Source organism: Panthera tigris, chromosome B3 (genome assembly GCF_018350195.1).
Source record: "Panthera tigris isolate Pti1 chromosome B3, P.tigris_Pti1_mat1.1, whole genome shotgun sequence".
NCBI lineage: Eukaryota > Metazoa > Chordata > Mammalia > Carnivora > Felidae > Panthera > Panthera tigris.
The window spans coordinates 141287255-141309548 of record NC_056665.1 but is presented as its reverse complement, the minus strand read 5'-3'; the positions used below and the strand labels follow the sequence as shown (position 1 = coordinate 141309548).

The following is a 22294-nucleotide window of genomic DNA, read 5'->3' as shown; positions in this document are numbered from 1 at the left end:
CATTTTGGAAAGCCTCATAAATGATTTTCCTCTGCCTGGCGCAGGTCTCACTTTGTAACAGCTGCCACGACACGAGGCCCGTGACTGAGTGCCAAGCCTCGTGCTGAGTGCTTTCCCACCAGTCAGTTCATTGATAAGATGGGAGGCAATTAGGGATGTACTAATCCCTAAGGCACCGCGGCAAAAGCGGAGGCTCGAAGGCGTCACGCGGCGGCACTGGTCGACGAACCCAGGCCTTTCTCTTACTCCAGAGACCCCGTGCCCTTTCCACCTTGTCTTGCTGCCCCCGGTAGCCAAAGAAGACGAGCTCTGGAAATGTAAGCCAGCATCCGGGAACCACAGACCAATATCAGAGCAACGAGCCAGAGACCTTACTATCTTAGACCGCTGAGTACCACAGTGTTTCGAAGGGGGTTATGTGAGGGCCACCTTTCTATACCTTTCTCTGCACGCTTTAAGTCCCAGAGCCCAGGCATCGGTCAACGAGAGGCGACCTCTGCTTTGATGCCGGGTCGAGGCAGCTCAAGGGTGGGGCTGCTCAGGCGGGAAGGGAGGAGAAGAAGGAAGGAGAGGGTCAGGCAGAGGCTGAGTCACCAACTTGACCTTCACTGCTATTGCTTCTTAGCTGTTTCTTTCTGAGTTATTGCGCTAATATTTCTACGGGCCCCTGAAGGTATCTGCCAGGACAAGCAATTCCCTAAGAGAAGGCAAGAACTTTCTTTCTGAAACTCCTCAGGTGTGTGGGAGCAACTCAACCAGCTCGGGGCTACGTGGGCCTCAACTACTCCTGGGTCTTAATGAGGCACGGGGCTTATTTTTAAATGGACATGTTTAGTTGCTTGAATTATTTTTAGAAAATGATTGGTGGGTTTTCCTGGCCCCTCATTTCTAAGTCAAAGTCTCCTGCTGTGGCATTAAAAACAAAACAAAACAAAACACACACACACACACACACACACACACACAACCCCTTTGCAAATATCTTTTATGGAAATATTTACCCAGAACATTTATCAAAGCCATAGGATTTAAGAGATAAAACAGATCTGGTGTTTGTACAATGCCGATTCTTTTTTGGAGATTCTTAACAAAGATCAGATGTGCACAGAAGGAGCCAAGGTTTTAAGAACCGCCAAGATCTAGACACTTCAGGTCAACTTCCAAGCTTACCCTACATTCAAGAAGCCTGAAGGCCACACGGCATGACCCATTTATACTCTACTGTCATAGTAACCACTTGGCCTTATTTCAAAGGTATTATCACCTAATTAGCATAATCTTCTGATAAGAAGTACTAATAGCCTAAATTAGAAGGCAGAACCCCACATCAGTGGTCTCCGGGACTGTTAATCAACTGTGGCCCTAACCTGCTGATGTTAGCATTGCCTGCATCTTTCCTGCAGAAGCTACCTTTTAGGGATAAAACTGAAAAACAATTCAGGCCTCCTTACGGGACTGAATCAGAATAGATTTACAAACTTGGAATTTTTACAGCCTGTGGGTTGGAGTCCATTGCTTTATGACTAAGCCTTCTCCTTACATAAACATTTGGGGCGGGGGGGGGGGACACGTTTAGCCTGTGAAGCTGAGACTCCTTCCTCAGCCTTGCTCAACAGAGAGAATGAAGGCACAGAATGAAAGCACAAGGTTTAAAAAGGCAGGTATCTACACAGAGAAACGATCTCACAAACACGCACATTCATAAACATAAAACAGGCTCTGAAAATGCCAACAAGGAGCTTTCACTAGTAAAAGGTTACTGTTAGTCGTAGAGGTGTTTGTCATAATCCGTTATAAATTAACCTCAAAGGGAAATGCTCAATTATAAGCATGCGTATTTCAGGAAACCGGAAAGAAATGGCTCCCATTTCTGGTGTTAGCTCGATATTCAAGAAGGTTTCTAACAAATCCTAAAACTCCAGCTTTTCACCCAGTCGGTCTACCTTAGAAAATACTGTCGACGCACTTAAAGAACCCACTGAAATTAATTTCTGAATGACAGCAGAAGGTACCAGAAGTGTGAAGTGTTCCGTAGGGAAATTCAGAATGGCTTCCCCAATTCCACGGACTTGGGGCCGAGCAAATTCTCAGGAGCTACTTTGGCCTGCACGAGGGTGCGGGGACGTCCAGTTATGGTTTTCCACCTGGACAACGAGCGGTGTGAAGGGTGACGAGCAGCCGCCTCAAATGGGGGCTTGAGTAGCGCCCACCGCGCTCAGGAGAAGGGCGCTCCGCGGGCGGGAGCGCGTACACACTGGGTGCTCTTCTGATTCATCGCTGGGGGAAAAGAGGTAACGAAACCTCTGAACGGTGGGACCAGCAGAGAAGATGCCCTTACCTTTCACTGTTCTTTTTGCCGCTGGAAGTACTGCTTGTAGATCCCGTGCGGGTTCGGTTTCCTTTGGAATCTCCGCAGCTTTCCCTTCGACCGCCAGGAGATACTCGCTCAGAGGAGCTGGTCCTCTTGATGGTACTGAGGCAACACAGAAATGACAATGAGATTCTTAACAGTGATTTTATTTTACTGCCGAGGGCAAACATATACACGTAGATCGTATTTCTATATGGATATTTAAAAAGGGGGACGCCTGGGTGGCTCAGTCGGTTGAGCGTCCGACTTCGGCTCAGGTCATGATCTCACCACCTGTGAGTTCGAGCCCCGCGTCGGGCTCTGGGCTGATGGCTCAGAGCCTGGAGCCTGCTTCCGATTCTGTGTCTCCCTCTCTCTCTGCCCCTCCCCCATTCATGCTCTGTCTCTCTCTGTCTCAAAAATAAATAAACGTTAAAAAAAAATTTTTTTAAAGGGATTGATTCTAAAGCCCTAACTATACAATATGTGTAAGTGTGTGTGTGTGTGTGTGTGTGTGTGTGTGTGTGTGTGTGTGGATGGATGGATGGATGTTATCCTCTGCAGAATGGCAGTTGGGATCAATGTCTCTGCTCACTGCCTTTGGAACTGTGGTCATTAGTCCGGGTCAAAGTCATAGCAGGGGCGCCTGGGAGGCTCAGTCGGTTGAGCGTCCGACTTTGGCTCAGGTCATGATTTCACAGTTCATGAGTTCGAGCCCCATGTTGGGCTCTGTGCTGACAGCTCAGAGCCTGGAGTCTGCTTCGGATTCTGTGTCTCCTCCTCTCTCTGCCCCTCCCTGGCTTGCACTCTGTCTCTCTCTCTCAAAAATAAATAAACATTTAAAAAAAAATTTTTTTTTAAAGACAGCAAAGTCATGGCAGAAACTGAAAGGAAACATCCCAACAACCTTGTGAGCGCTCCAGCAGCTTCATGGGAAGTATCCTGCCCTTGAGCAGGCTTCAGTCTAAACCAGTGTTGCTCAGCCAGGGGTGACTTCACCCCCAGAGGACATTGGGCAATGTCTGGAGACACCTTTGGTTGTCACGAGTGGGGGAGGAGGGCTCCTGCTGGCATCCAGTGGGTAGAGGTCAGGGATGCTACTGACACCTGCAATGCCCAGGACATTCTGATACAAAGAACGATCCGGCCCCCAGAGTCGGTAGTGCTGGTGCTGAAGAACTCTGGTCTGAAGACAAATGCAAACAGAGTGCCACTGGCAGTGACAGAAACATTCCACAACACGTATGATGCCTTTGTTTGCAGGTGAGTATAGCCGGTTGTGGGGGAGGGGGGCTAGACTGGTTGAGGGTCTGGGGTGCGACAGCTGTGAAGATCTCCTGGACCCTGCAGATTTCTGGGGGAGATCAAACAAATGGCTTGAACATGTTATAATTCCACAGTAGGGAAGGGCCTGTTCTAGGAAGAAGGATGGCCCGTGCACAGGTAGTTCATGGACACGAAAGGATGGCCCGTGCGTGGGAGGTTCACGGACACAAAAGGATGGCCCGTGCACAGGTAGTTCATGGACACGAAAGGATGGCCCGTGCGTGGGAGGTTCACGGACACGAAAGGATGGCCCGTGCACAGGTAGTTCGTGGACATGAAGGGTAAGTCGTGCTGTTCTTGGAGCACATACGTGTATTACAGGCCTCCCTGTAAAGTTTTTATCCTCATCACTAGGCCACACATTCCTTGGGATCCCATCTCCTTGATCATTCTTACATATTTCAAGAGCCTAGTAAAGAAGCTAGATACTTATTACATGAAAAAGATGGAAAAAAAAATGAATAAATGAACGCAGTATCACACTTTGAGCTCGTCACAGGAAGAGACATGAAGGGCTCTAACTTAGCACCGGCCCAGTGAGAAAGAAGGAGAGGGCTGGCCGGCGGTGCGGGTCCCGGGCAGGGGCTGTGGGGAGGGGCCTGCCCAGGGAGTGGGGAGTGGGAGCCGGGCAGCAGAGAAAGGAAAGAAGGCCAGAGAGAGGGGCCGAAGGTGGGAGGACGCGGGGCACAGGTGGCGCTGGGGCCACTGGACACAGGGACGTGACAGAAATGCCAGGTGGCTGTGAGAGCTCAGCCCCAGGGAGGGGGCAGACCAGGCCACATTTTGGGACACAGGTGCCAAGGACGTGAGGCCAAGGCCAGGCTCCTGGGAGGAAGGTCTGAGCCCCCCTTTCTCCTGACGACACAGCACAGCCGTGCCCCCGGTCTCTCTTCTTCCTCTGTCCTCGTCCCCTTCCTTCAGGCCAGCTCCAGTCCTTTCCCTGTTGGAACTGCCGATGGCTCAGCGAAGAATCTCTTAGCATGTTTTTTTAAAACCTCACGGTGTGTCGGATTTGAAAAGCCATCTCGCTCTCTGGGTGAGCAAACATAAATAAGGTGACCATAATTGTGGGGATGTGATATGCTGTCTGCACAGCCTTCTTGATGACTGAGGAAGCTTTGGATTCGCAGCCGGATTTGAATCTTACAGCCGGATCCAAATGGGCACGCCTCAAGGTCAGAACGTGCATTTTTAGAATGCTCAATTTGGGGACCAGGAAATTACAGATCTTAGGAGAGCACGACATTTCTGAAATTTGGGACTGAGGTCTAAAAATTACAGAAACCCTTGCGCTCGAAGTTCAATTTCTGCCAGCGACGACACACAGCAAGCTGATTTAACGCCGCGGGATTGTTCTCTGCCTGGCATCTGGCGAGGGGCTCGCGGGCACGCTGCCTGGCCCCTGGAGGGCCCCCGGAAGGCACCAGCAGCAGGTGACCGGCATGGTGTCCCTGGGGGAGTTCATGGCAAGTTCACGGCCACTTAAAGACTTGTATCAAACACCCTTAAGGAGCTGAGAAACCATGACTACTAATCAACGGTGGCAAACATTAACCGGTTTTCTGATGACGCTGAGCTGGGTCGCTGGAAGAGCTAACGGGACACCAGTGATGGAGACGTGGAAGCAGCGGTGGCAGGGACAGGCCACCCACGCGGAGAACTTCGTGGCTGGCGTCTGGTATCGCGTTTAGACCTCACACGTTCACTAAGAAAGTATCGCTGTCTCCATTACACAGATGAGGACACAAAATCAGGGATGAGGCGGCTCGTGAGGGTCCTCCCCCCACCCCCGCCCCCACCCTGTCTCTCTGCTGGGCTTCCTGCTGAAGAAGGGCGACAGTTCACGAGACACCCAAGGACATGGGTGGGAGGGCCTGCCGAACGTCTAGAAATCCAACAAATGTCAACGATTAATATGGATGCGTGTTTGAGGCTCAACCAACGGGAGGCACTGCGAACCTGAACGCTGCAGCGCTAAAGGGACCCGGCGCTCTGGGCGGTGAAAACAAATCTAAGGACCCTCACCTGTGTGTCCAGCTGTGCTGTTTGTGTGCCTTTGGAAGACACACACCTGTTCAATCTATGCGTAAGAGGCCCAGAGACACAGTGGACGAAACCGAGCGCGGGATCAAAAGCGTGGAAAAATATTTTGGTAAAGCTTCGATCAACAACAGAACGCACACCGCCCATCGACACGGAAAACACTTCCATCAGCATACACAGACTTGGATACAATTCATCCCAGCTCTACCCAGATCTCTCTCATGCCCACATTTGCATTAAAATGCTAAGCTTTTAAAAAATCTACTATTGTTGTATGGGGGGGGGGAGGGGGAAAAACCAAGATATTTCCTTTTGAGAGCCAAGGGCTCTTACGAATTAAAGAGGATTTACCAGGACTCAAAGAGAAGGACAGAAAATAAAGCTGGAAGACCAGACATTCGCAGGATCAAGGGCAGCCAGAAGGAGTAACACTGTATACTCACTGCGAGAAGCCTCCTTAAATAACCAGCAGGGAATATCAAAGAAGTTATGTTCCCTCCGGACAGCAAGGGAAAAACAATCCCTTCATTTTGCAAGTGGTGGGACTGGCTGGTGAGAGACTGCACACCGTGGAGTACATTTTCTAGTGCTTAGGGCAAGGAAAGTAGTTTTGGCATAGAACCGCATGGATACGGTTTCTTCTTTTCCCTTCTGGTCTCTACCCCCACTCCTGAACCAAAAACCTTCTAAGGTCTGAAAATATAACGGTTCTTTACATTATGTACCCATTCGACGGTTTTTTGCCAATTCAAATGAAATTTCAGAAATAAAATTTCTGCAAGGGTGACTGGTGAGCAGAGTGGCAAGCTTTCTTCTTCTGGTTGGATAGTAACTCTAAGCATGATAAGCCGACAATTGTGTCTTTCTTTCATTATGTGATTTGGAATCAAGGGTCAGTTTTCTACCATTTTGCAAGAAGATCTCCAACTTTTACAATTAAAAAAAAAAAAAAGAGGGGCGCCCGGGTGGCTCAGTCGGTTGGGTGTCTGGCTTTGGCTCTGGTCGTGGTCTCGTGGTTCGTGGGTTCAGGCCCCGCGTCGGGCTCTGTGCTGACGGCTGGGAGCCTGGAGCCTGCTTCGGATTCTGTGTCTCCCTCTCTCTCTGCCCCTCCCCCGCGCTCTCTCTCTCTCTCTCTCTCTCTCTCAGAAATAAAATGAAAACATAAAAAAAAACAACAACTAGAAATCTGACAGCTCACTCCTGTGTACCACTAGAGATTTTCTGATAACGTCATTTGTCCTGAGAACCGGGGTGATCATACTCAATTAAAACAATTAGCCGCTCAATAAATACTTATCAGGCATTGACCGTTTGTCTTGCAAGTTACAATGCTTGCAGGAGACCACCCACTTCAATAATCACAAAATGGTCTGATCTTTCTCTTCTGCCATATCTTTGTGGCAGAAATCAAGTCATTTCCTAGGAAGCTGGTCACTTAGAATCTGACAGATCAGAAGAAGCTTTTCTCGTACCTATGAAGCCACTCCCTAAGCCCAGAGGGGTGACTCCAGGACTTCTGAGAAAGGGACAGGTGTCAACTCATCTTCTCCGTGCAGTAGCAGAACACTTCCACCGCTATTTTGCTACAGAAACAGACTCAAAACGTGAGTTTAACGCCTACATCTCAATAGCTCCGAGTGATGAGGAAATATATTAGAAGTAATAATTTTTAGGGGCGCCTGGGTGGCTCGGTCGGTTAAGCATCTGACTTCGTCTCAGGTCATGATCTCACGGTCCGTGAGTTCGAGCCCCGCGTCGGGCTCTGTGCTGACCGCTCAGAGCCTGGAGCCTGTTTCGGATTCTGTGTCTCCCTCTCTCTGACCCTCCCCCGTTCATGCTCTGTCTCTCTCTGTCTCAAAAATAAATAAACGTTAAAAAAAATTTAAAAAAAGAAGTAATAATTTTTAAAGACCCATAAAATCAGGGGTGCCTGGGTGGCTCAGTTGGTTAAGTGTCTAACTCTTGATCTCAGCTCGGGTCATTTAAACCCAACTTTTGAAATCGTGTGCGTGTCCGGCACTGACTGGTGCACTTACAAATGCGTATTTCTAACAAGTGTAACCATTTTTTCCAAAGGACGGTCAGTTGTTTATTTGGAAGCGATAGATGTTTACCACCCTATCTTATGCTTGGAACGGAGCGCTTTTTAAATAATGCTCTGTTTTGTACCAGTTTTGTTCTTTTGATCTGTCTTCTCACAGCTCTGCCCTATTGTAAAACTCTACTTTGGGGCGGAAAGAATGAGTGATTGTCTCTGTTCTGAGCCAGTGGAAATGTTATTCTATTGTGCTGCCGCATCCCCACTGAGCAAGGTATGACCTACAATGTCTTCCCCCGGATTGTCTGCCTTTTTTCCTTTGACTAATGGAAACAAAGCTTTTCCCAAGGATTCCAAATCAAGCCCCCAATCGAAGTCTTAATTGGCAACACAAAGCACAGCCGCTGGGTGCTGGACAAGTTCCAAAGGAGATTTTGTTCTTAAGCACCAGGCTGAAAAAACCCCAGAGAAAAGAAAACAAACATATACCCATCCACACGCTGCAGATGCCCCGACTTGGTTAATTTGGAACTCTGATTACAGAAAAATTCCCGCATGATTGTAAACATATTTGAAACGTCCTGGAAGCTATTTTAATCCTAATATTCAGAATGCCCAGCAAGCTTCTTTCTCTTTTCGGAATTCTCTCCTAATGAGACATCTATAGGAACTTGACCACGGAGGAATAATTAGATGCTACTGTTTGGGTTTCCAACTTCCAAGTGGATGGGAACTAACATCCCTGGAAGCCCATAAAAGCCAGAGAAACAAAATAAATGAATCACTAAGTTCTACCCGGAAAACCAAGAGTCTTGGACTCAATCTAGAAAGCCATGTATTTCTGGTTGGCTGTTCTACAACAGTTTATCAGAGGAACCAAACTCATTATTCTGTAAGTTAAAAAGAAGCATCTACAGAGGCCTTAGAAAATTTCTGCAAGGAAGGTTAGTGTTTAAATGTGAATACGTATACATGTACATACACACACAATATGATGGCTACAGATAACCAACCCTCCACACTCCCTCCCTTCTTTCCTTCCTAAGATAATATTGTTGAGAGCAGACACTAACCACGAGCCCTTGCACGCACATGGCTGACAAAAGGGGGCAGGAGACCCAGGCTTCTGCTCGTAGCACATGGCCAGTTCTGTCCTTGGAGCCCAGCCCCCGCAGTCCCTTCCTTCCAGGCAGTCCTGTCTCTCAGACTCTCTGCAAAAGTCTCTGTTTAGAGTCACCCTCAGGACTGCCTCTGTTCTGTCAGCACCCACAGGGGCCTCTTGGCACGTCACCGCTCCTGACAGCAGCACACAGCATGGGACATACAGGAGGGAGCATTTCCCAACAGTAATTATATCAAGCACTTTTTATGAGCCGATGTAAGTGCTGACCTGGACAGCTTTGCGGGAAGCAGCCTAACACAGCGACGGGAGCATCAGCCCTGGATGCACAGGAACCTGGGTCCGAGCCCATGTTCCCAGCTCTGTGCCCTTGGGGCCTGGAGAAGTTGCCTCACTTCTCTGAGCCTCAGTCTTCTCAGAAAATAGGAATAATAATATCATTTTGAGGATTAGTGACAACATATTAAAAACCCAGAGCTTCGGGGCGTCTGGGTGACAGTCGGCTGAGTCAGCTCAGGTTGTGATCCCACGGTTCGTGGGTTCAAGCCCTGAACTGGGCTCTGTGCTAACAGTGTGGACCCTGCTTGGGATTCTGTCTCCTTCTCTCTCTGCCCCCTCCCCTGCCCACTCTCAATCTCTCTCCAAAATAAATAAATAAACATTAAAAAAATTAGAGAAAGACAAATATCATATGATTTTACTCATGTGGAATTTAGGATACAAAACAGATGAACATAAGGAAGAGAAGCGAAAATAATATAAAAACAAGGAGGGGGACAAAACATAAGAGACTCTTAAATACAGAGAACAAACTGAGGGTTGCTGGAGGGGTTGTGGGTGGGCAGATGGTCTAAAAGGGCAAGGGGCATTAAGGAGGACACTTGTCGGGATGAGCCCTGGGTGTTACACGTAGGGGATGAATCACTGCAATCTACTCCTGAAATCATTATTGCACTAAATGCCAACTAACTTGGATGTAAATTAAAATAAAATAAAATAAAATAAAATAAAATAAAATAAAATAAAATAAAATAAAATAAAATAAACTGGTATTTCATAGGCTTTCATTATCATTAAAGAATGATTTCTAACATCGTCATGGACTTAAAGGGGCCCTCAACTACCCACTGAGGTCTCTGCTGTTTCCTGGGGAAAGTGTCCATCCGATTCCATAGCCCAGCCTCATTTCTGCAGTTTCAGAAACTTCATTCCCCAGCCTTATCCTACCCTGAATAAATGTTTCAAACACTAGAACTGAAAACACAATTTGCCAGGAGTTCTAGCAATCATGCCAATTAATCCTATGAGGTCTAAGAAAACCATAAATATTCTATGAAGTGAAGGGCACCATGACACTACGTCAAAGTTACTTTGGACTCAACATAGAGACCTTCTATAAAATCAAAGAGCAAGAATGTTGGACTCAAGCTCTCACAGAATGAACCGAAAGCTAGAAATTATATTTGCATTTCGACTTTGACTTTTACCTTTGTGCTCTGAAAGACGTTTTTATTTTATTTAAATTCCAAAATATAAGAGACATAAATAGAATTCTATTTTATCCAAGAATAAAGGGAAAGATTCTCATCTTTTCAATAATAATTTGCTACTTTTTATTTTAAGATTTATTTGTTTGAGTCATCGCTACACTCAACATGAGGCTCAAACTCACAACCCCAAGATCAAGAGTCGCGAGTCGCACGCTCTACCGGCTGAGTCAGTCAGGTGCTGCGATAATTTGCTACTTTAAAAAGTCACTCTTGAAATGGGAAAAACTCACTCTTGAACAACCAATGGGTCAAAGAAGAAATCACAAGGAAATTTAGAAAATTTCTGGAAACAAGTGAAAATAAAAACATACTAAAACTTACAGGATATGCAGAACACAATACTAAGAGGGAAGTTTATAGCAGTAGACTTGCATTAAGAAGAAGAAAGATCTAAAAAAAAAAAAGAAGAAGCAGAAGAAAGATCTCAAAACAACCACCTAACTTTCTACCTCAAGGAACTAGAAAAGGATAAACTAAAAGGTTAGTGAAAGTAAGGAGCTAATTAATAAAGATTAGAGCAGAGGTAAACACAATAGAGAATAGAAAACAAACCAATGAAACCATAATTTTAGAATATTTTTAAAGAATTTTTTTTAAGTTTTATGTATTCATTTATTTTTAGAGAGAGAGCGCGAGTGAGTGAGTGTGGGGGAGAGACCAAATCCCAAGCAGGCTCTGTGCTGTCAGCACAAAGCCCGACACGGGGCTGGAACTCATGAACCATGAGATTACCACCTGAGCTGAAGTCAAAAGTCAGACATTTAACTGACTGAGCCACCCAGGTGCCCCTAAATTTCTTTTAAAAAGACCAACAAAACTGACAAATCCTCAGCTACACTAAGAAAAAAATGAGACTCAAATAACCAAAATTAGAAATGAAAATTAGAAATGAAAGAGAGGATATTACAACTGTTATCACAGAAGTAAAAAGAATTCTATGGGGCTACTATGAGCAATTATATGCTAACAAATTGGATAACCTAGAAGAAATGGATCAATTCCCAGAATCATACAACCTACCAAGATGAATCATGAAGAAATAAAAACTCTAACAGATCACTAACCAGAAGGAAATCGAAGCAGTAATTAAAAAAAAAAAAAAGCAAAGAAAAGCCCAGGGACAGATGGCATCACTGAAGAATGCTACCAAACATTTAAAGATGAATTAATATCAATTCTCCTTAAAGTCATTCAAAGAATTAAAGGGGGGGGGTAAGGGGGGAATTCTTCCAACCTCATTCTATGAGGCCAGCATTAGTCAGATGCCAAAACCAGACAAAGACACAAGAAAATCTATAGACCAATACCCCACCCCCCACCACTTATCCACAGGGGATATGTTCTATGACCCCCAGTGGATGTCTGAAACTGTGAAGAGTGCCCTTATTTATACAAGTTTATACATACGTATGTATGATAAAGTTTAATTTATAATTAGGCATAATAATAAAATAGAACAATTATAACAACACACTGTAATCAAAGTTATGTGACTGTGGTCTCTCTCAAAATATCTTACTGTACTACTCTATTCACCCTTCTTTTTGTGATGATGTGACATGATAAAATGCCTACATGATTAGATAGAATGAGGTGAGGGAGGGAGGCATTGTGACATAATGTTAGGCTACCATTTGACCTTCTGATGATATGTCAGAAGGACAGTCATGAGCTTCTGAACTGAGGTTGACCATAGGCAATTGAAACTGAAGAAAGCAAAACCACGGATGAGAGGGACCACTGCATACACCACAGCCCAGTGGGATTTACTCATGGAATACAAGGATGGTTCAACATATGAAAATCAATGGAATACCATGTTAACACAATGAAGGACAAATACCACATCACTATCTTAATTGATGCAAAAAAAAAGTGCTCGACAAAACTCAACATTCTTTCATGTTAAAAACTCCCAACAAATTAGAAATAGAAGAAAACTACCTTAACATAATAAAAGCCATGAATGAAAAGCTCACAGCTGTCGCCACATTCAACAGTGAAGACTAAAGGCTTTTCCTCTAAGATCAGGAACAAGGTGAGGAGACACAGTCTCATTACTCCTGTTCAACACACTACTGGAAATCCTAGCCAGCACAATTAGACAAGAAAAACAAATGAAAGGTATCAAAATTGGAAAGAGAGAAGGCAAGTTATCTCTGTTTGCAGACGACATGATCCTACATGTGGAAAACTCTAAAGATTCCACACACACAACATTTGAAAACGAGTAAACAATTCCAGCAAAGTTGCAGGATATAAAAAGAATCAACAAAATCAGTTGCACTCCTATACTAACAATGACTAAATCAAAAAGGAAATTAAGAAAACAATCCCTCTTGCTATCGAATCAGAAAGGATTATATACTCAGGAGTAAATTGAACCAAAGAGGTAAAAGACTTGCACACAGAAAACATGGCTGAAAAAAAAACCAAAGAAGACATAAATAAGTGGAAACACATCCCACTTTCATGGATTGGAAGACTCAATATTGTTAAAATGTCTGTATTACCCAAAACGATCTATAGATTCAATGCACACCCTGTCAAAATCCCAATGGTATTTTTTGCAGAAACAGAAAAAAAATCCTAAAAAGGAATGTCAAGGGACCCCAAATAGCCAAAGAACCTTGAAAAAGAAGAACAAAGTTGGAGGCCTCAAGCTTCCTGATTTCAAAACATACTACAAAGTAACAGTAATCAAGTTGGTGTGGTATCGTCCTTAGCACAAAGACAAAAATATAGACCAATGGAACAGAATAGAGAGTCCAGAAATAAACCCTTGAGTATTCGGCCAAATGATTGTCAACAAGGGAGCCAAGACCACACGATGGGAAAAGGACAGTGTCTTTCAACAAATGGCAAAAGGAAAACTGAACATCCACACGCAAAAGAATGGAGCTCTACCTTTACCTTGGACTATACACAAAAATTAACTCAAAAGGGATTAAAGACCTAAACACATGACCTAAAACCATAAAATTCTCACAAGAAAACACAGGAGGAAAGCTTCGGGGTCCTGTACTTGCCAATGACTTCTTGGATGTGACACCAACAGCAAAAACAGATGCTTGGGACTACATCAAACTTAAAAACTTTGGTGCATCAAGGAAACAATCCATAGAGTGAAAGGCAACTATGTAATGGGAGAAAATATTTGCAAATCATAGATCTGATAAGGGGTTAATATCCAGAATACAAAAGGAAATTCTACAGTTCAAGAACAATAACTAAAAAATGAGTAATTTGATTAAAAAATGGACGAAGGACTTGAATAGGTATTTCTCCAAAGGTGATATACAAATGGCCAACAAGTATATAAAAAGATGCTCAATGTTGGGGTGCCTGGCTGGTTCAGTTGGTAGAGCATGTGAGGCTTGATCTCGGGGTTCGTGAGCTCAAGTCCCATACTGGGCATAGAGATTACTTAACAAAAGATGCTCAAGGGGTGCCTGGGTGTTTCAGTCGGTTAAAGCATCCAACTTCGGCTCGGGTCACAATCTCACGGTTAGTGAGTTCGAGCCCTGCGTCAGGCTCTGTGCTGACAGCTCGGAGCCTGGAGCCTGCTTCAGGTTCTGTGTCTCCCTCTCTCTTTGCCCCTCCCCTGATCATGTTCTCTCTCTCTCTCTCTCAAAAATAAATAAACATTACAAAAAATTTTTTTAAAAGATGCTCAATATCACTTATCATATGAGAAATGCAAATCAAACCCACAATGAGATATTGCCTCAAATCCATTAGGATGACCACCAGCAAAAGAACAGAAAATAACAAGTTTTGGGCAAGGATGAGAAGAAATGAGAACCTTTGCCTGCTGTTGGTGGAAATGTAAAATGGTGTAGCCATTATGGAAAACAGTATGGTACTCCCTCAAAAAATTAAAAATAGAATTACTTTATGACTCAGCAATGCCACTTCTGGGTATGTATCCAAAAGAACGAAAAGCAGGATTTTGAAGAGCTATTTGCACACCCATATTCATTGTAGCATCATTTACAATAACCAAGAGGTGGAAACAACCCAAGCATCCATCGACAGTTGAATGGATAAAGAAACGGTGACGTGTGTGTGTGTGTATTATGCAGACCTAAAAAAAGAAGGAAATCCTGTGATACGCTACAATACGGATGAAGCTCGAGGATATCATGCTAAGTGAAAAAAGCCAGTCACAAAGGGACACACAAATACTGTATGTCTCCACTCAGAGGAAGCATCCAAAGGAGTCAAAGTCACAGAAACAGAATGCAGAGAGGTGACTGTGAAGGGCTGGGGACAGGAATTAGTGTTTAACGGGTAGAGATTCGGTTTTGCAAAATGAGGTTCTTTAAACTGATGATTACCAGAAGGGAGCTGGGTGGGGGATGAGGGGAGTCGGTGATGGGGATGAAGGAGGGCATCTGTCATGATGAGCAGCGGGGGACGTAGGGAAGTGGTGAATCGCTGTATCGTGCACCTGAAACTAATATAACACTGTGTGTTAATGATCCTGGAATTAAAATGGAAAGAAAGAAAGAAAGAAAGAAAGAAAGAAAGAAAGAAAGAAAGAAAGAAACAAACAAACAAACAAACAAACAAACAAACACAAAAATAGACAAAAAAGTTCTGGAGATCCGTTGCACAACAACGTGCGACAGTGTTTAACGCTACTGAATTGTATGCTTAAAAACGATTAAGGCGATAAATTTAACGTTATGTGCTTTATAACACATGGCAATCTGAACTTTGAAATAAAAAGCCTTGACAATCTTCAGCATCTAGATGAAAAAAAAAAGTCCGTATCTACTACTGTCAATTAGACTCTAGAAGGGCGTTTCACGTGGATTAGAAATAAATGATTCAAGTAAGTATTAAACAGAAACGAGGGCGCCGGCGTGGCTCATTTGGTTAAATATCCGACTCTTGATCTCGGCTCAGGTCATGACCTCCCCGTTTGTGGGATTGAGCCCCGTGTCGGGCTCTGCACTGACAGCATGGAGCCTGCTTGGGATTCTTTCTCTCTCATGAGAGGCACATGCCCCTCCCCCATGCGCATGTTCGTGCTCTCTCTCTCTCTCTCAAAATAAATAAATATACTTTAAGAAACAGATACAAAATGAGGCTAAGAATTTCATTTTTTAAGTTTTAAAAAGCCCCACAAAACCAATTTTCTTAAAATTCGCAAACAACAAGTACATGAAACTCTATTTGATCAAAACACAATCAAAATATACTTGGTGAGGGAGAGTGCAAACCTACATATTTAAAACAGAAGACGAGATCGCTAGGTTTTCATTCCGAGTCCCAACCCAGCATCCAATCTAACGCCTACAAGCCCAATGGTGGCCCCAGCGTGCCCTAGAGTTTGCTCCGCTCTGTATCCGGGCACCTACTGGCCAGTTAGTATCGTAAAAAGTTCTATGGCTTCCACGGTGTACTCATAACAAGCCAGGGTCTTCTAGGCTACATTACCATCAGGCACTGAATTTCCTAGAGCCTAAAAATTTAGAAAAGTAGCCTGGCATATAAGAGATAAACTTTCAATATGACGATTATGAAATTATAGAAAAGTTAAGAGCAAACTATGCTCTGAGAGACAACATCAGTATCTAGAACATCACCGTTTGGCACAATTTAAAAGGATGAGCTTATCCAAATTTTACAGGTAAATAACTTAGGTTGGTCTGGAGACCTGAGATTTGCTCTGTGCCAGAGAGGAACTCGGGAAGAGCATATTCATTTGCACACAGGTTACACTCCCATTTGTGTTTTTAAAAGAGAACTTTAAAATACAAAATGGCACACTGTGCTGTTAGCCAATGGGATTTCAGAGACAGTAAGATTAAGTAAAAAAAAAAAAAAAAAAAGGCAGAAAAACTTATATACGTCCTGATATGTCAACACACCAAATCTTATACTTTTATGAATTTTAATTCAGACAAGAAATTAACAAGGGTCGTATGAAAAGGCGATAATTGATTTTAAGTCTGAGATGGAACTCCTTTCAGAGTTCGCTTAAGGCGCGCTCCACCTACCTTTTGGCTGCCGCTGCCACAGCAGTTTCTTTCCTGGCCCCGGAGGGGGACGGCAGAGAGCCACTAGGTTTCTTTGGTAACACGGTGCCATTGTTGATGGTGGTTCTTAAGGGCAAGGTCTGCACCAGTGGTCTTGCTGTGAGATGAGCAGAAAATGTAATCAGAACTTTCCCCTTTGTCAGCGTAACTTTTTACAGAACTTAAGACAGGGAGGAAGGAAGAGGGTATCAGTTTTAAAATGCTGGCAGGATTGACAAAGGCACCAAGAGCGCTCAGCAGAGATTTTCAACAAAGGATGTTGGGACAAGGAACCTAGACACCAGCCTCGCGCCTTACACAGCAACTAACTCAAAGTGGACCCAAGACCAGAATGTAAAACGCAAAGCTATAAAACTTCTAGATGAAAACACAGGAGAAAAATCCGTGTGACCTTGGGTTTGGTGGCTTTTTAGATACACCACCAAAAGCACGATCCATGAAAGAGAAAAACAGATTGCTTGGACTTCATTAAAATTATAAAAACGCTTGCTCTGTGAAATGCATTGTTATAAGGATGAAAAGATAAGTCACAGACTGGGAGACAGTATCTACAAATCTCATATCTGATAAAGGACTCGTATCTGGAATATAAAGAAAGAATGCTTAAAACAGTCCGAACACAAGCAGCCCAATTAAAAAAATGGGCAAAAGATCTGAACAGACACTTCACCCAAGACGATCTACAGATGGCAAATAAACATATGAAAAGATGCTCCACATCTTTTGTCATTAGGGAAATGCAAATTAAAACCATAATGAGATATCTCTATACACCTATTAGGGTGGCTAAAATCCAAAAAAACAAACAAAATAGCACTTGCTGGCCAGGATGCAGAGCCACGGGGTTCTCATTCATGGCTGGTGGGAATGCAAAATGGTACAGACACCCGGGAAGACAGTTTGGCAGTTGCTAAATATAGTCTTGTGGTAGGATCCAGGCATTGTGTGACATTGGGTATTTATTTACTCAACTGATTTGAAAACTTATGTCTGTATAAAGCCTGCATTTAATATTTATAGCAGTTTTTTTTTTTTTTTTCATAATATTGTCAGGAACTGGAAGCAACCAAGATGTCCTTCAATGGGTGAGTGGAAAAACAGACTGTGGTCCATCCAGACTGCGGAATATGATTCAGCAAAAAAAAAAAAAAAGTGAGGAAGAAATCCACGCCAAGGACAGGGCTGAGGCTTATTAAATCCATGCCACCAAGTGAAAGCAGCCAGGCTCGAAAGGCTGTGTTCTGTATGATTCCATTTATATGACAGTCTATAAAAGGCAAAACACTGGGGCGCCTGGGTGGCTCAGGCGGTTAGGCATCCAACTTTGGCTTGGGCCATGATCTCATAGTTTGTGGGTTCAAGCCCCGCATCGGGCTCTGTGCTGACAGCTCAGAGCCTGGAGCCTGCTTCGGATTCTGTGTTTCCCTCTCTCTCTGCCCCTCCCCCACTTGCGTTCTTATCTCTCTCTCAAAAATAAATAAAATTAAAAAAAAATTTTTTTATAAAAGGCAAAACTATAGAAGCAAAAAACCAGATCAGTGGTTGCCAGAGGTTGGCCGGGTGGGGGGCAGAGGGCTGAACAGGTAAGACCTAGGAGAAATTTAGGGTGGTAAAATGATTATGTGATGCTGCACGGTGGCTATGTGACATCAGGCATCTGTCAAAACTTACAGGCTCTTATGGCACAAAGAATGAACTTGAACGTTTGCAGAGAAAAATCAGTTAGGAGATGGGGGCGGGGGGGAACCCATGACAGATAAAAGAATCAAACTACGTTACAAGTATGTACTACGATGTCATGGAAGGGGGTGGGGCAGGAGAGGTGCTGTGGAAATGGGGAGAGACTGTCTGCCTGCCCGGGAGCACATGGTAAGCACTGTGCTCCAGTCAGTAACATTGTTTCCCACAGGGCATGGTCTATACCTCTGAAACCACAATCATGAACACTAGGGCGAGAACAATTAAGAGACGGGTGAAGGATGGTGGGAGCAAGGCTTCATTGTTGCAGAGCAAGGCTACAGACAAGCCAGGGGGAGGCTGCAATGAGCCAGGTTTAGCCTGATACAGCCACAGATACACAATTATACATGCGTATGTAAACACGTATTGGTGTAAACACAGACATGCCTTAGCTCTGCCCGCTACGACTGCCGAAAGCAATATCACCCGGCGCCCAAACCTTGGTTTCTAACACGATTCCACAACAGCAGGGGAGCCTGGACTCCTCGGGGAAATGCCCAAATTTGGGGCTGGGGCAGGGCACCCACGACATGGGCCCGGAGCGTCCTGTACTACCAGAGAGAAAGGAAGTGCTCAAAAGCAGTAATAAAACCCCAACCCCTATACTGATGGGGTCAAGTCAGAGGCACTCAGGAGCCAACTGAAAGAGCTCCCCGTAGCCAAAGCTGGGAAACCCACAGGAACAAACCACATAAGGCAGTACTGGATCACAGCCTGAGGTATACAAGTATCCGTGAGTCCATACTGATACAAGTTGATAACGGAGGAAATGATTAAATGGGGGGAGCAAAGATACATCTCCCGTGCATAATTCCAGATAATTTACATATGTAGATAACCAAGGAGGTGGAGTGCAATTCTCTATTCCTTAAGTGTGGGCGGCATAGTGACTGCCTTCTGCACTGTCCAGAGTGGGGACGGGGGGAGTCACTGCACTGTGGACAAACCTGGCAAACTCTGTCCAAGCCAACGTCACAGTGATGAGTCCTACCGATAGCACATGACCTTGACAGGATGTGAAGGAAATGCATTTTACCTCTACGGTCTTCCTCCCCCAAACCCATGACCTACCCAAACCCAAGGTGAAGGACAATGAGCCATCTGACTAGGGCTCCTCAAAACTGTCAGGGTCATCAGAGACAAGGAAAAAGTCTGAGCAACTGTCAGTCTAGAAGAGCCTAAGGAGACAAATGTGATCCTGGATCAATCCTGGAACAACAGCAAAAAAGGGTATTAAGGATAAACTAAGGAAATCTAAATACAGTGTGCCTTTAATTAATAAAAATGTATCACTGTGGTGGCATACTAAATGTAGAACATTAATAGTAGGGGAACCTGGGTGCGGGGCATATGGGAACTGTCTGTACTATCCCTGTAACTCTTCTGTAAATCTAACACTACTCTGAAATTAAAAAAACAAAATTATTTGAAATGCTAGCAGAATTTATTTTGTCCATCACAGAATTAAATCTGCCTCAATTTATGTTCTTGAAAACAATAACAAAACTGCCTAGAATGCCAAGTTTTTAATGAACCGGAACTTTTCGGCCCCTAAAGCAGAAGGCTAGGCTTCCTTCTTTCTTTTTAATTTTTTTTTATTTAAAAATTTTTTTAATGTTTATATATTTTTGAGAGAGAGACAGAGCTCGAGAGGGGAAGGGCCAGAGAGAGAGGGAGCCTGCCGAAGCAGGCTCCAGGCTCCGAGCTGTCAGCACAGAGCCCGACACGGGGCTCGAACCCACGAACCGCGAGATCATGACTTGAGCCGAAGCCTGACGCTTCACTAACAAAGCCACCCCGGCGTCCCAGCTTCCTTCTTTTGTTAAATGTGACCGAAAATGGCAAAAGCCACAGGCGGCTCCCCAGCCAGAGCATGAAGCCCTTCGCCACCCTCTATGCTCTCTTTCCTCATCTCCCGAGCACCTGCTCACTCAAGGGCCTGGGGTGCACTGGGAGCTAGCACTCCTCAGCGGAAGCAGCACGGCTCCCAAACCACGATTCCCCATCTTCTCTCGCACACAGCGTGCTGGTCCCCAGGACCCTTCTCCCCAGCAGGAAGACAGGCACCGTCACGGCCGCTCTTCCTCGTCTCTCTGCTTTGTCCACCATCTTGGCCCATTCTGGGTTGTTATTTTTTTTTAAGTACATGTACTGTGTTAAACAGAGTCCCCCACATTCATGTTCACCCAGAACCTCAGGATATGACCTTACTTGGAAATAGGGTCTTTGGAGATGTAATTAGTTAAGATGAGGTCATACAGGATTAGGGTGGGCCCTGAACCCAACGATGGTGCCCTTGTGAGGAGAAGAGAAGAGACACAGAGCCCCCGTGGGGAGGAGGCCACGTGCCTGTGGACGCAGAGCTTGGAGCGAAGCGTCCAGAGGCCAGGGAATGCCAAGGATGGCCAACAGCCACAGAAGTGGGGAGAGGGGCCCGGGACAGCCTCCCTTAGAGCCTCTGGAAGGAACCAAGCCTGCCCGCCCCTCAACTTCAGTCCAACGGCACTGATCTCGGACTGCCGGCCTCCAGGACTGGGAGAGAATACGTCCATTGTTACAAGCCTCCCAGTTTGTGGTCACCTGTCATGGCAGCCCCAGAGATGAGAACGACGCATATGTGAGCCTGTCTGTCCCTTCCGTTCCTGCCTGTCCAGCCTGTCCCCGCAGCACGACTCCTAGCCCCAAGGGTGGGTCTCCGGGGCGCTCCGTCAGCTGGGTCCAGGCTCGCCTCCCCGTGACCCTCACCTCGATGTCCCTCGCCACCACCTCCAACGGCCCCCAGGAGCCACCGCACCATGTTGCACGTAACCAGGACTGACACGGGACCTGCACATCTGGGGGCTCCTACTTCACAACCAGCCCGCGGAGGGAAGAGGACACCATCCTGACCCCTGGGTTAGTGCACCTCCCGGCCACCCGGCCAGTCAGGATCTGGGCTTTTGTAACCTCAGCCATCTGCTCTCATTCTACCCGTACGACTTTATTTTTCCCACCATGTCCCCAGGTGCTTCCGTGTGCCCCCCACCAACCAACAAGCCAAACAATTCCACCTCCTCAGCTCTGCTCTTGCTGGGCTAGCGAACGCGGGTATGTGCACTCACCTGGAGGGCATGCTACGATACACAACGCGGGGCTCCGGCCCATAGTGTTTCCGATCCTGGGTCTGGGGTGCAGCCTGAGAATGTGCCTTTCTAGCAAGCTCTCAGGGCATCTCTCCGTTGCTCCGGGGACCCCACTTTGAGACCCACAGGCTACGCCGCTGTCCTCTCCTGGGCATTTCTGCCCTCCCGGACGGCCTCTCCCAGCTCCTACACCAGTCTGGGCCTCCCAGTTGAGCACTGGCTTACACACTGTTGTTCCAGATGAGCTAATCTCACTCTGCAGAGCAGAGGGGGTCGCCGACGATGCCTGAGCTGGGAGGGGTGTCCCCTAGATCTCTGCACACCCTGCTCCGGAGGCAGGCAGGCCAGGTATGCTGCTCTGTCTCTTGGGCTGACAGCAGAGAGCGAGTCACCCCTCCTGGGCCCCAGGGGCTGACGGGGGGAGCAGTCACCTGAACCTAAAGGGAGAGAAACTGCTTTGGGAGCAGAAGCAACATTCAGAGGAGGGACACAGCCAACCCGAGGGACCCCACGCGGCAGGAACCAAGGAAGTGAAGGCCCCCCTCTCTCCCCTCCTTCCAAGCCCCAGCGAGGGCTCCCCGTGCGCAGACCTAACTGGGAGGGGGAGGGCAAGGGCCTGCTGGCGTGGTCCCTGCAGGCTGACCTGTGGAGCTGGCCAGAGGAGGGTAAAGAAAGGACCCACAAGGTTGCCTGGGTAACTCCGTCGGTTGAGTTCTTGACCTCGGCTCAAGTCACGGTCTCACGGCTTGGGAGATGGAGCCCCGAGCCGGGCTCTGCGCTGACAGCGGGGAACCTGCTCGGGATTCTGTCTCTCTCCCTCCCTCTCTGCTCCTCTACTGCTCACATTCTCTCTCTCTCTCTCTCTCAAAAAATAAAGAAATAAGCATTAAAAAAATAAAAAAGACAGGACCCAGAGGGCCCAAGGAGGATGTCTTGTACCAAGCGCCTCTCTGGC

The 22294-nt window shown here is 45.9% G+C and overlaps 1 protein-coding gene across 3 annotated transcripts in view; it reads right to left on the bottom strand.

The window, feature by feature from the left end:
* EML1 (EMAP like 1) overlaps nucleotides 1-22294 on the bottom strand; it is a 183966-nt gene that overhangs the window by 47490 nt on the left and 114182 nt on the right. For all 3 annotated transcript variants that reach the window (XM_042990514.1, XM_042990512.1, XM_042990513.1), the window contains exons 3-4: nucleotides 16439-16574; nucleotides 2339-2473 (exon numbers count right to left, since the gene is read on the bottom strand). In XM_042990514.1, coding sequence (XP_042846448.1) covers nucleotides 2339-2473; nucleotides 16439-16574 — 271 coding nt within the window. The remainder of the gene's footprint in view (nucleotides 1-2338; nucleotides 2474-16438; nucleotides 16575-22294) is intronic.